This window comes from Phoenix dactylifera, chromosome 2 (assembly GCF_051530095.1).
Source record: "Phoenix dactylifera cultivar Ajwa chromosome 2, Ajwa_hap1_PhDact_Kaust_v1.1, whole genome shotgun sequence".
Taxonomy (NCBI): domain Eukaryota; kingdom Viridiplantae; phylum Streptophyta; class Magnoliopsida; order Arecales; family Arecaceae; genus Phoenix; species Phoenix dactylifera.
In genome coordinates, this window is record NC_143191.1 from 31,557,501 (window position 1) to 31,571,229 (window position 13,729).

The 13,729-nt window shown below is 38.5% G+C and overlaps 3 protein-coding genes across 6 annotated transcripts in view; 2 read left to right on the forward strand and 1 right to left on the reverse strand.

The window, feature by feature from the left end:
* Nucleotides 1-1,727, reverse strand: part of LOC149768280 (uncharacterized) — a 1,919-nt gene extending 192 nt beyond the window's left edge. The window contains exon 1 of the mRNA XM_089929309.1: nucleotides 1-1,727. This exon is cut by the window's left edge and continues 192 nt beyond it. Coding sequence (XP_089785435.1) covers nucleotides 468-1,727 — 1,260 coding nt within the window. The 3' untranslated portion in view covers nucleotides 1-467.
* LOC103711496 (Putative methyltransferase family protein) overlaps nucleotides 1-5,387 on the forward strand; it is a 10,221-nt gene extending 4,834 nt beyond the window's left edge. For 2 of the 4 annotated variants that reach the window (XM_008797653.5, XM_008797657.5), the window contains exons 3-9: nucleotides 2,688-2,758; nucleotides 2,836-2,938; nucleotides 3,077-3,127; nucleotides 4,206-4,362; nucleotides 4,633-4,777; nucleotides 4,896-5,001; nucleotides 5,091-5,387. In XM_008797653.5, the coding sequence (XP_008795875.1) occupies nucleotides 2,688-2,758; nucleotides 2,836-2,938; nucleotides 3,077-3,127; nucleotides 4,206-4,362; nucleotides 4,633-4,777; nucleotides 4,896-5,001; nucleotides 5,091-5,239 (782 nt within the window). In that variant the 3' untranslated portion in view covers nucleotides 5,240-5,387. The remainder of the gene's footprint in view (nucleotides 1-2,687; nucleotides 2,759-2,835; nucleotides 2,939-3,076; nucleotides 3,128-4,205; nucleotides 4,363-4,632; nucleotides 4,778-4,895; nucleotides 5,002-5,090) is intronic. The other 2 variants (XM_008797654.5, XM_088715884.1) reach the window with 2 other exon arrangements.
* A 2,702-nt stretch (nucleotides 5,388-8,089) lies between these two features.
* LOC103711495 (eukaryotic translation initiation factor 4E-1-like) lies at nucleotides 8,090-11,975 on the forward strand. Its single transcript, XM_026806375.3, has 4 exons — nucleotides 8,090-8,431; nucleotides 11,251-11,369; nucleotides 11,475-11,597; nucleotides 11,837-11,975. The coding sequence occupies exons 1-4, from the start codon at nucleotides 8,155-8,157 to the stop codon at nucleotides 11,840-11,842; spliced, it is 525 nt and encodes a 174-aa protein (XP_026662176.1). The 5' UTR covers nucleotides 8,090-8,154; the 3' UTR covers nucleotides 11,843-11,975.
* The last annotated feature ends 1,754 nt before the right edge of the window (nucleotides 11,976-13,729 follow it).

A 13,729-nucleotide genomic window follows, 5' to 3' on the forward strand; every position in this document is an offset into this window, starting at 1 on the left:
GATTTTTCCTGTAAAAAATAAACCCAAGTTTTTCGAGTATAATCATCAATGAAGGTAATCAAGTATCTTTTATCTCCATTAGAAAGTGGTGTTATAGGGCCACAAATATCGGAATGAACTAGCTCCAAAACACCTTTTGCTCGCCATGACTTCCCTTGGGGAAAGTGAGAACGATGTTGTTTGCCAACAACACATTCTTCACAAACTTGGGAAGGAATACTAATATGAGGAAGACCTGTCACCATATTTTTCTGTTGGAGTGTCTTCAATCCACCAAAACACAAATGGCCATAACGAAAATGCCACAACCAAGAAGGATCTTTTACTTCAGCTACCAAACAAGATTGCACACTTTCAATCTTCAATTGAAACAACCTGTTTGAACTCATTTGCACAATAGCAATAGCTCCTCTAGTAGGATCATAAATCTCACAAACACCCTTTTGAATAGTGATCTCATAACCCTTTTATTGCAATTGACCAGCACTTAACAAATTACTTTTCAAGTCAGGAACGTAAAGGACATTTGAAATTGTTTCTACAAAACCATTCTTGGTTTTTATCTCAATATCACCCTTTCCCATCACCCTCACAGTGGAACAATCACCAAAGCTCACTGTAGAATGAAAGCCTTCATTTAAATAAGAAAAAGAAGACTTACTTCCACACATGTGGTTACTGCAGCCCGTATCCACATACCAAACATCAGAGACAGTTTCCTGATTAGCTTGAACAACCATCAACAAAGTTTCCACTTCCTTCTTTTCGGCAAAATTCGATTGCTCTTCCTTTTCTTTGTCATTAGGCAGCCTAGTATAACATTCAGAACGATAATGTCCAAATTTATGACATCGAAAGCACTCTACCTTGGATTTGTCAAAATGTTGATCTCGTCTTCTGCCTTTGTCAAAATATTGATCTCGTCCTCTGCCTTTGTCAAAATATTGATCTCGTCTTCTGCCTTTGCCCTGAAATTGATCATCATTGACTTTGAAAAACCTGCTGCCATCTCTAGTGCCTCGATCTCCCCTTCCTCTACCTCTACCTCGACCTCTAGAATTTGAGAAATGAGTAGAGGTAGAAGCCTTCAGAGCTTGTTCCTCTGAAGTTGAACTTCGGTTCATCTTCTGTTCATGGACCAGCAAGGAACTCTGTAGTTCATCAAGAGAGAATGCATCTATGTCTTTCGATTCTTCAATGGAACACACGACATAATCAAACTTTGGTGTCAGGGAACGCAATATCTTCTCCACAATGATGACATCTTCCATCTTCTCACCATGAAATCGCATTTTGTTGCTTATCTCCATAGTCCTGGCACAGTAGCTGGTGACAGATTCCCCATCCTTCATTTGTAGAGTCTCAAAATCTCTTCTTAAAGCTTGAAGCTGTGCACGCTTCACTCTAGCAGAGCCTTGATATTTTTTCTTCATGGAATCCCAAATATCTTTGGAAGTTTCTTTGCTAAGAATTGTTTCCAAGATGGGACGACTAATGGCCTGAAAAAGGTAATTTTTTGCCTTTAAATCTTTTAGCTTTCGCCCTTCCAAGTATGTTTTCTGGGCATCTGTCAAGACTGTATTTGGTGCCACTACTTCAATTCCAGATTCAACAATCGGCCAATACTCTTTTGACCGTAGAAAATTCTCCATTAGCATACTCCAATGGTCATAGTGACCATCAAAACGTGGGATCGCCGCCTGCACAAAAGTTGAATCTGAAGCCATCGATTCCTACAAAAAATAAGTCAGAGGAGAAAATAGCTGCGGCTATTTTGAACTGTTTTGGGAACCCTCACTATTTGGGGACTCTTTCTCTCTTGCTTTCTCTCAGACGGTTTTTTTTTTTGCTCTGATACCACTGATACAAAGTTAATGAAAGACAAAAGAGACGTGTTGGAATGGCAAAGCTCTATTCATCATCATTTTTTTGATAAAGAAAAAGGGCCTATAGATAGGCTTTACATCAGAATGATTTACCCTAGCACTAACCACAACTCCTATAAAATAGGATCACACATAAAACACTTTCTTAGCCACGAAATCAAATAACTAAATACCTAAAGACTCGGACAAACCTACCAATGACTAGAGCTTTCAATTAATAAATATGAAATAAAACATTAAATCTTAACAGGTTCTACTAAGTTTTGGAGATTATTGGCTTGGCTTATTGTCAAAGAGAAGGATCATTGGAGACCTCATGTATAGTCAAGAAATCAAATTGTTTCATTTTAGTCCAAGCACAGAAGTAATAATTGAGAGCACGTTGTTCTTTGCCCTCATCGTCATGCATGAGACTTGATTTTGCATTGACAGCATGTATATAAGTGATTTAATGTATATTCCATCTTCATGCATTTATACTTTCCCAGTATATAGGCATGCTACTCCTTACATGATTCATTGGTCTCCTTCCACTGCCTCAGATAGCTTTCCAGTGAATTTGAATTTGAATATGACAATGAGTAATTTGGTGTTTTCTGGCTGTAATATGTTTGCACATATTTTGTAATATCTGAAGCTTCCCCTTGTAAGAATTGGAGTCTGAAATTTGGCTCATATAATTGGGTTGCTCTTATACTCATTACTGATTATGAATTTAGTTGCTGAGATTTCCATACAATGGGCTCGATTCCTGCTTGATTTTCAAGTAGTTCTGAACCATATACTTTTCTGTGTCTGCAGGGAGATATCTGAATTATGGATTTATTATCCGACATAACATCACCTCATCGCTTGGAAATGTTGGCTTGCAAGTAATAATTTTTGATCTCTATTCTTTTTAATTCTATTTTCATATTTTCATTCATTACTCTTGTTCTCGTCATTTCAGGTGTGGAGAGCAGCAATGGTATTAACCGATTTTGTCTTGCATAAAAGTTTAACCTCATCTGACTTTAATGACATCATTGCATTAGAGCTCGGTGCGGGCACAGGTGACCCTGAATGCTGCTATAAATTTTCTGTCTCTGATGGGATTTCGAAGAAGCTATCTTATCAAGTTTTGAAATAGTAACTTACTGAAGCAACCTCGATTGCATGAATTTTTTTGTTTCATTGAAACTCTTTACCAGGTTTGGTTGGTATAGCACTTGCAAGAGTTGCTAGGACAGTCTTCATAACAGGTTTGTGATTATTTCATTTATATGTTGAAAATTGTTGGGTTATAAGATCAAATATCCTTTAAAAGATAGGTACCAGTGCTTTGCATTAAGCAGACATGCTCTAGTTCAGCTCACCTATTAGGTTGCATGACTAGTAACTGAATCATCTTATCTGCACATGTAAACTGTGTTATATTTTAATGTAAAAGACATAAAATATGGGAGGAGAGATTGCTTTGTATGGCTGATTGGAGATTGTTTTAGCCGCTATGAGTATATATTCTTTTTTTTTCGTTTTAGCCGCTATCTTTATTGTCCTCTCTATCTTTGATCATTGTCCCCACTTCTTTGGATATCCTTTTTCAAGTCTGAAACTATTTAAATCATCATGTGTCTATAAGCCTCCTGTTATTCTTGTCTACAGTGTGATATACTCTTTTTTGGATCTTTCTTCGTTGATATTTCAGTAACTTTCTGTAAACATCATCTGAGTTCTCTGTGCATTAAATTTCTCTTACGCATCTAACTAATTTTAGTAGTCACAGCCAGCAAAGCTTCATGGCTAAGGCATTGATACTCCTGTTTGCAAATATATATAAATCTAGTTCTGGAATTTTGGAAAACTTATCCTTGAAAAAAGGATACTTTTCTGTGAGGCCACGGTTTGGTTCATGTGGTAGTGGTACAAACTTGAATGGACCACACAAATGACAAATCACATGCGCAGTGTTATAATGTAATCCTTCTTGTGGGATCTAACATGAGTGGGTAGTTGGTGAAAGAGGATTTGAACTGTGGACACTTCCTACTAAAAATTTGCAAAACAGGGTGTTCTGAAACCAAATTTAGATTCTTTGGATTAGAGGAGTAGATTTATCTTCATTTTGCTTTTAGGCTTCATTTACAACTGATATATGAACCCTCAGATCCTCAAGTACCAAAACATTATCACTATTTACAGTAAGAAAGATCAATATGCTGTTGTCCTCTGAGACACTTCAACTGGCATTTTAAATTGTAAGCAAGCTACTTTCAGAATATGATACTTTCTTCTGGTGAGCGTTCTGTTGAACAGGCTTCCTGTTGTGATAATTTACAGATAGAGGCATGGAAGTTTTAGGCAACTGTGCAGCTAATGTTGAACTCAACTCTGACCTGCTTAAGTTCCGTGAACCTTCTATTTATATTCGGGAACTTGATTGGAAGGAGACATGGCCTCCTAATTTGCAAACATGTGACTTCTCATCTCAGCCGAGGTAAATATATACTCATTTTTTCATATCATGCCCATATTTGGTTGGTTACAGTGTTTCATTGTCCATCTACATGATATGCCCTTGAACTACTTATCCCGTTATGATGAATAGTGGTGCATATAACACTATCCTGACAGCAACTTCTTTTTAATCTGCCAGTGATCTCATCATTGGATCTTCTTTGAAATATGAATTCCCTCTGCTTGGATTTGCTTTTATATGGTGAAGTTCCTGATTGTTTAACTAAATGAATAATATCATTGTATCCAGGACTAGATACTCATGGGCCTCATCAGAGATTCAGGAGGCTGAGAGAGCAACACTGCTTTTAGCTGCTGATGTAATTTACAGTGATGAGCTCACTGACTCATTCTTCAGCATTCTGGAGAGGCTAATGGCATGGGGCTCTGAAAAGGTAATAGTAGAACGTCATTGCATGCAAAATAATGACCACTTAGCAGGAAAAATAATGGGTAAATAGAAGCTTGCGAGGGCTGCCTTAAAGGATCGTGTTTTTTTGGCTCTGGTTTTAGGTTTTATACTTGGCTTTGGAAAAGAGGTACAATTTTAGTCTGGAGGAACTTGATGTTGTTGCTAATGGGTATGCGCACTTTCGCAGCCTTTTGAAGGATGGTGAAGGTACATTTCTTCAGACTGCAGGTTAGTCAAATTTAACAATGGCGTCACATTGGGAGTATCTCACTCTTCTTTCCTTTCTGGTGGGTCAGAGTATGGAGGGCATGGTGATACAATGCTACCACGTTTTGTGGGCGAGCTAATCAATCTTGGTCAGATCCCCCAGTACATAAGAGAATATGAAAGAGGAAAAGATCTAGAAATATGGAAGATCACATATTGCTCAACAAGACTCAAGTAATCTTATTGTAGCGAAGTCCATATGCAGGACTTCAATGCTAGTTTTTTTTCCCACTCGAGCAGCCTGCCGCTAGAATGAACTCTGGTTGGTAAGGGTATTTTCAGCATTGTAATTTAAAACAAGTAATCCAAAATTTATCCCTTTCTCACTTGTTTGCTGATGATACTGCATTATGAGTAAATGTCAAGAGGCAAACCTGATTGGGAGGCTGTTTGTCTGGATATGAGAGTATCACACACCATTGAGTGGAATATTGCTTTAGCTCTCTGTAATGCCCCTAAATGATCAGATCTTTTTAAGAACTGAGGAAGTCAAGTGCACTCTTGCCATTGAGAATTGCAAACACAATCTTCCAATCCAATTTTGGTCCAGATGGCTTCCCAGAGATGTTTTCAGAAAAAAAAGAGGCTTGGATCAAGAATTAGCAAGCATGTGAATAGCACGCTTTTCCTTTTAGCAGACTGCAGTGTTTTTTCGGCTCCGGCACCCATATTGTCCGGAATGGTGAAAGCAATGAATTGAATTGAATGGCTTCTTGGGGAAATATGGGGCTTACTTTATATCATGATTCATGCAGCCACATCCCAATTCATCATCAGGGCAATAAGCAAAGGTAAAAAGGTGGATGTAAACTATGGGAATCAGACTGAGAATCTGCACAGTAGTATGCCGTAAATTTCCTTGGATGGTAGAAAGTAAATGATATTTTTTTCTAATTGGGGTGAGATTGGAAAAGTGAATTGGGGACTTATGCAGATAATTAATTCCATATTTTAGGGATAACTAAGATGATTTAAGAGGTGATTGTTTTATTGCTTGAAGTGGAGATCAGAGCTTTTGAAACCGGGAAGAATATCTCCTGCCGCCTCTCTCTCGTTGGATGCTTTGCTGTGGAATTGGAGACGCAGTTTCTCAAGAGTCCTCAGAAAATGGTGATATTGGAAATCACCTTTCAAAGGGAATCCAGCAACTTTAACTTCCGGGATCATGTGATCCACAAAGCCTCTATTTACGTTAATTATTCCTATAGGAAGATAACTTCCTCTATTGAAGATCTGGTTTTATCCATCAAACAAGTATTACTTCTAGCAAGATAAAAGGCCAAAAATTGGCAAACTTCAAACTTTGATAAAAGATGAACCAAGATAGAAGCAAGTCCGGCTTGATCATCAATTGGTGGGTATTGTAAATTACTAAACAAATACATGGATTTGCAAGGAAATTTACCATAAGAGTGGGACAATTCGTGCAACTCATGGAACTTGTAAGGAATTATAAATAAATAGTATATGTTTCTTCATATTTGAACTTCTTCTCCATATAATGATATTGTCATAACCATGGTCTGCCGTACCGATCGGTATAGGTCGGTACGGGCCGGTGCGTGTCAGTACCGGACGGAACCGGTACGGTACATCTATATTTTTCGGTTCCGACTATTCGCAACCCGTACTGGCCCGTACCGACCTCAAATTTTTTTTTTTTTGGCTTTTGGCCCGAACCAGCCGAACCGGTACGGTACTGGTGCCCACCGATACATTGGTGCGGTCGGTACAACGGACCTTAACTCATAATACTTGGGCTTATTTGGATGCAAGTTATGCTATCGTTGAATAATCTTCACAATTAGATGAATAGCAAGAAAGAAGTCACGGAAGAGGGGGAAAAAAATGATGCAATCGCTAGATAATTGGATCTCTGAAAATGATGATCCCAAAAGTGGTGTCTCCAATTGGCTAAACCCCCTTTCTTCCGCGGTAGCCAGTCATAGCCCTAGAAGGAATTTGTCAATGAACAAATTATATTGGCTTCCACAAAAGCCCCTAAACATTGATTAATACAAAGACACCTTCTTTTTGGATAGGAATTATATACACACACTTGATGACTTGAACCAATATTAATGTAAAGAATTGGTGAAAATCCCCTTTTAACTGCTCTTGAGAATCTCAAGTTTATTACAAAACCATGTTTGTTGGAGGCACTGGCATGTATGACATGGAGACTATCAAATGTATCTTGGGATCGAGCATGATACTTGAGGAAGATCATATCCCATGATATGGAACCGTTTGAAACCTTTACTTACCATTATAATGGAAATGATGGTTACTGCTCGAGCAGTTTAGCTGCATAAAAAAATGTGGGATTAAATATGTTTCGGAGACTCAAATCTAAAAATATTACTTTAATAAAATGAACGATAAAAATGCTAAGCAACGACAGTTACTTTCATTACCTTTAACTGCTATAAATGGAATGTCGGCCAAAGCTGCGGAATTGGAAGTGTTACATCAATCTTTTGTTTTTTTAACCATGCTAAGGCCACATAGTGTTACATCAACCTATGGCCACTCAAGTGCATCGCATCGATCACCACCTAGTTATCTTGAAGGCACATTATAATCTTCTGCTAATATTTTACGACCTGAATAGCCGATTATCGAGCCCTTCAGTGATTCAACTAGTACAGAATCTAGATTTCCAACCCTAAGATTCTAATTTAAGTATTAAAGAATTTTTTATTGGATATTTTTTTGGTAAGAAGACTTCTTTGTTTTTATCATTTCATATTGGATTCGATGTTAAAGGGAAAATTCGAGCATGATCTTCTCTTACCAGCATCATTTCTTAAACGATTGGTGCCGGAGCCGTCGCCACCCGAGCATATGGACTACCATCCGACCACCTCGGACATCGCGACCTTCTGTTAACCTTTATTGTCCGAACAGCCAGTTGCTAAATCTACACCTCTTTTGGACCGGGTCAGGGACCTAGTGTACGCGAATCCGGCCCGATGGGCAAGGTTCGATAACAACCACTGCCCGGGCTAGGAGTAGGAGGATAGGGTCCGAATATCAAATCGGAGCTCCAGAAAGAGAGAGAAAGAAGTGGGGGGAGAGGGAGGCGAGGCGATGGTTTTGGAGAAGAACAGAGAGGGCGGTGGAACGGGCAAGGAGGCTCCGGCGACGGCGATGGCGACGGCCGCGGTGACGGAAGAGGCGGAGGAAGGGGAGATCGTGGAGAATCCGAATCTATCGGAGACGGAGGAGGGACCGCGGCGGCTGCGGCAGAGCCATCCTCTGGAGCACTCGTGGACCTTCTGGTTCGACAACCCCTCCGCCAAATCCAAGCAGGCCGCTTGGGGAAGCTCCATTCGCCCCGTCCACACTTTCTCCACCGTCGAAGGGGGTAGGGTAACCCCCCTCTCCTTCTCTCGCTAAAGAATGTTCTTTTGTTCTTCTTCGTTCCGAATTTATCATGACGGACTGAGGTGCATTTCCTGAGACACTTTATATTCTTTAATGGATTTGTAATTTGTTTTTGTTGTTGTGGTTGGGAGGAAAGAGTTTCTAAGCTTTGATGTTGTTATGGTTCATGATAACTGAAGTACCGTTTCTTGTTAAATTGAACTTATGAGCTTCGGAGATTTTTTTTTTGGTTTCTAGTCACCAAAGGACATATTGTAAAAATTCGTAACTGTTGGTTTTTCCCTAGGCCTGCTTTGTCTTAGGTGGGTCTGGATTTTTTTCTTAGAGATTGTGATTAAGAAACACATACCATTTTATTGTTTAATTGCAGTCTAATGTCCACAAAGCCAAAGCTTAAATCTAGCCTAAACTGCTATTATAAGTTTGTAACATCTCTAAACAAATGACATACATATACTTCTTAATATTGCATTCTCTAGACTAATTTATCATATAAACTAACGTTATGTTTATGCAACTGCATTCACTCATCACGGCATTAAGAGTTAGCTACCAATAAAAGGAGGACATATAACTAAGTTCATAAAACACAATACTATGATAGTAACCATGGGACCAATTGCATGCAACTGATACAGTGGGAGGTGGTTTTCTTTGATGGATATAATTATATTCTCTCTTTCACTGCTAATGTATTAACGGAAGGACGAAAGGGGATTTCTGTTGGTTTTCACCACCAATATGAACTTCCCCAATCCCCATAAATTAAAACTATGCCATGAAGAGAGAACCTTCAGGTTGCTTTCTTCCTGTGGGTACTCTTACCCAACAAATTAAGATTTCAACTCAGGATTTAGCAGTTCTCTCCTTGAACATGTAACCACATCGGCCTAAGGACTATGTATGATTTCTAAACTTCTAGAGTTCATTTTGAAGAAACAAAGAAGTTAGGAATATATTTTTGATCATTCAGCTTCAGCTCTCACTGATCTTGTCAAGCATAATGGCAAATTCTTTTCAATTTTAGTGGTTATTGAAATGCATATTTACATCTTGAGATGTTCTTAATAAACTCATCTTGCCATGTGTCTCAGAATGAAAGTTCTCGCTTTTAAGAAAGTAGAAGCTATCATTTATTTTGGTAAACAAGTAGAAGCTATCATTCGTAAACTATTGTCATTATGTATTCCATTTTGCACAGCTTTTCTGGTTGATTGATTTCTTGTTTTGCCTGCAGCAATTACTCATTTACAGATTAGAATATTTCTATGATTTTTAACACCTTCAGACCATTTTTGTGCTTTTCTTTTGAAGATCCATTCAGGTAAAAATAGTACTGGCTTTATCGATTACATACTATGCAAAATAATCATCCATAGCATCAATCTGATCTCCAAATTCATTGTAATTCAATTTCCTAAGGAATCTGATGGTTTATGCTGTACCTATTCCTGAGACCACAAAAATTGGGATTGTGGTCAGTGGAAGTATCTTGCTGCAGTTTTTTCAGTGAATTTGTTCAGTTTTTCATGTTCAGGACTATGGTTCTAGGGAATCCATGGTTTCCACTCTCTTTCCTATTACTCATTATTGGATAAGACTGGAGCGCTTAGCTGGTTCCCTTTGGTTATCCTTTCATTCCTTCTAACTAGAGTGCATCACCTGTTATTCCTTGGGACAAACCATGTCATTGAAAGAAGAGAATTCCTGCTTAAGTTCCTTCAATAAACAAAACTTCTGCTCTTAGTCATGGTCTCCTCTACTCCCTAGTTTATAAAAGGCATTATTCTCCATGACGGTCTTGTATATTTAATGCAATCCATGGATATGAATATTTTAAAGCATTTTAAGAAGATTGTAGTAGCAGTGGTCAGAGATTACACTGACAGCTTATTGAATATGAGAGGTGAGGATTTTGAATTATTCTTTTATTTGCTGTTTGGCCTTTTTCATGTTTCTATATTTGTTGGAAGTCGTATTACAGACAAGCTGGTTAAAATTTTCTCCTGAAAATAAATTTTCAATCCTGGTTCATTTTCTAAGAGGTCAAATCCATCTCTATCATATATTAAGTGCATGGTTCTGTTATTACCAACAATTTGAAATTTGTCTATCATTTAATATAATTATGATGCTTTATTTTTTGTGAGTAGTCTCTTTGCTTGGCTTGTTTTTGTATGTTTTATATTAAAGGACTCATACATTTTTGTGTTATGTGCTTTTAGTTCGCTACTCACTTGATTACTCTCTTCCATACTGATGAAGTAGTGATTACTGATGATATGTTTGTATACCCCTTTTTTTTTCTAATCTTTACAATAATATTGTAATAACCCAGGACCTCACCCAAAAAGGCTAGCCGGAAGGTATTTTTGGGTTTCTTGATCCTATATAAGTACGCAAGATCTATTCAGCGAATAACCGATGTGGGACTAAACATACGTCCACACGGATCCTCACATACTTCCTCCGTTTAAGCCCTGAAGTCCTCGTCGGGCCAAGGGTTTAAATCCATTCAAATCTAATCACAAGCATTATGATCGGCCCGTGATCGGCCCCAATGGATCCATGCCGCAGTATCTCCTAGTTCACATAGGTTATGGGTCGGGTCCGCTCTGATATCATTTGTAATAACTTTAGATCTCACCTAAAATGGCTAGCCGGAAGGTATTATTTGAGTTCCTTGATCCTGTATAAGTACGCAAAATCTATCCAACGAATAACCGATGCGGGACTAAACACACGTCCGCACGAGTCCTCATAGATATACATTGACCAAGCAAATTGCTGTCGGAGCAGATTTCTCCCGTTTCAAATACAAGATAGAGCCAAAATGGGAGGACCCAGTCTGTGCAAATGGAGGAAAATGGACCATAAGCTACTCTAGGGGGAAGGTTGATACTTGGTGGTTATACACAGTATGCTTCTATTCTCATTTCTTCTTATTATTATTGCAACACAACATGGAGATGCAGTCTGCTGATGAATTTTACATTCTTTTTAAATTTTTATGTTTCTGCTAGTTAGCTATTCTTGGGGAGCAGTTTGATCATGGTGAAGAAATATGTGGGGCAGTCGTCAATGTACGAGCAAAACAAGAAAAGATTTCTATCTGGATGAAAAATGGTTTGAATGAAGCTGCTCAGGTAAACACTGAAGCATGTATTTTAGCTGTCTGACTATGGAACAGTTAATCTTAGATGTTAATTTCCAATATGAAGTTATATTATGTGTACTGCTGTGGCATACAAATATGTAGGTGTTATTGATTTAGAAGGTTAAGTATTTCATTTCATTTCTTTGAGACATCTACATGTTGTCCTTGACTTCCTAAATTGCTTTTGTTAATAGCATGCTCAAAGTTGTGTGAATATATTATCCACAGAGTTAATTATAGGCAACGTTATACGTCACAAACATATCCTGCCAGCATGGAACTTATGAGGTAGGTTTTTTTATATCTGCTGACTGGACTACTACATTTCATTGGATTTCCTCTTTGGTTCAAAGTTGCCTTGGCCAAGAATTTTGGAGACTAATCGAGGGTTGGCATCAGGTATAATTCCAACTGTGATACACTCTTACACCTTCATGCTTCATTCCTTAATTCAACATCCGATGCTCTTATAAAATGAGATGACTCTTGTAGTTTGAGGCTAATTGATGCATGGCTCGTGTTAGTGTCCTGTTGTTTCTAGTTGGTCAGAGGCAAACTGTGAGTGAACTGGTTTGTCTACATTTTTATGCTGGGTGCTACTGGAGGTCAGTCTGACTGGGATCATATCAGCACCAAGAGCCATTTGGATCCATCTCATGTCATGCACCTTCTTACGTGAGTCATGACTAAACATGGCTTGCTATGTTTCAAGTTCTCACAGATCACTCAATGTATATGCTGAATGACTTTTTGAAGTATATTATTTCTTTTTATTTCTTTTTTGTTTTAAGAAGTACTTCTACAGGTGAGCATTGGGAAACAATGGAAGGTTTTATACTGGATTACAATGACACTATTGGTTTTATACTGCATGTAAGTTCTTTTTCTGTTCATCGAAATTCTTGAACTCTGTGCTTGCTGGAGAGATTTTTCACCATGTACTTATAGGCAATGCTCTTTTGATTACAGGATGATGCAAAGAAGCATGACAGATTTGCCAAGTGTCGATGTCAAATATGATCTTCTAATGTTAACAAGCAGGAAGCAGCTCGCACCTATGAATTCCTCTTTCTAGCAGCTAACCAGAAGCACGTGGTGACGACACTAAATAGTGTATGGTTTCCTTTCTGAGGGTATTTTCGGTGGATTTTGACTATTTATTTCTTTTAGTGTGGTATCATTCCTTCTTGATCCGGTATAGCTTTTTGTGAGTGATGTCAGTCTAGCTGCTGACCTGTTTTAAACAGCTGATCCTTTTGTGTGTGTGTGTGTGTGTGTTTCTATTTTCTTAAACTAATGTTGACTTGATGCTCCACTTATGCAGTTGATTTTCCTCTTGTTATATGATTATAGTGAAGCCCGAGGCACTCTGGTCTAGGGATTGGAGTACAAAAGCTCTTCTGTTTGCATTGTTAAACACCTCTGGTGCCTGCTTGTGAAAATGCAAGTCAACAGGAAAGTTGAAAACTGCATGGTGGAGATGTTCCAACCAGATGATGCTACATTCTCTAAGTCTTATCCATGAGGGTTGTTGGGGCTTGGCCGACTTCTTTCTTGGCATCTTGAACCACTGGTGGATGAGTCGATGGAGAGAGAGAGAGGGGGGGGTAGGGTTAGATACGGATCAAGTCGGATGCAGAGAGAGAGACAGGGGAGAGACAGGGGGTAGGGTTACATATGGATCAAGTCGGATGCAGGTAGGTCAAAAATTCATGAACCTGAATCCAACCTCTTTATTGAAATGGATTAAAAAGCTAATTCTGAACCTAACAACTTTATAAAAGAAGTAACCCAACTTGACGACAATGGTTTGGATTAAGCTAAATGGGTTAATGAGTTAAAACAGGTTAAGTATTGCCACCCGTACTTTGAAGATGTCTAATAAGGAGTTATGATGGCAGTTGTTCACTGGTTATAGAGGCTAAACGAAGAGGTAACACGGCAAGTCTGTTATCAGTTTCAGGCCCTTGGTATGGAGGGATCCTATGTAGCTGGGGTCGCAGAATACGTGGCCTCCCTCACCATGAATACTTTTAGTATGATCGACACTCTTTAGGCATTGCATTTATTCAGATTTCATAATCTCTTCTTCTCATATAACGCCTTGTATCATCATATGTT

Coding starts and splice junctions, on each gene's coding strand:
- LOC103711495 (XM_026806375.3), top strand. CDS start 8,155: ATGGTTTTGGAGAAGAACAGAGAGGGCGGTGGAACGGGCAAGGAGGCT. Junction 8,432..11,250: donor TTTCTCCACCGTCGAAGGGG/GTAGGGTAACCC, acceptor CTGTCGGAGCAG/ATTTCTCCCGTTTCAAATAC. Junction 11,370..11,474: donor ATACTTGGTGGTTATACACA/GTATGCTTCTAT, acceptor TGTTTCTGCTAG/TTAGCTATTCTTGGGGAGCA.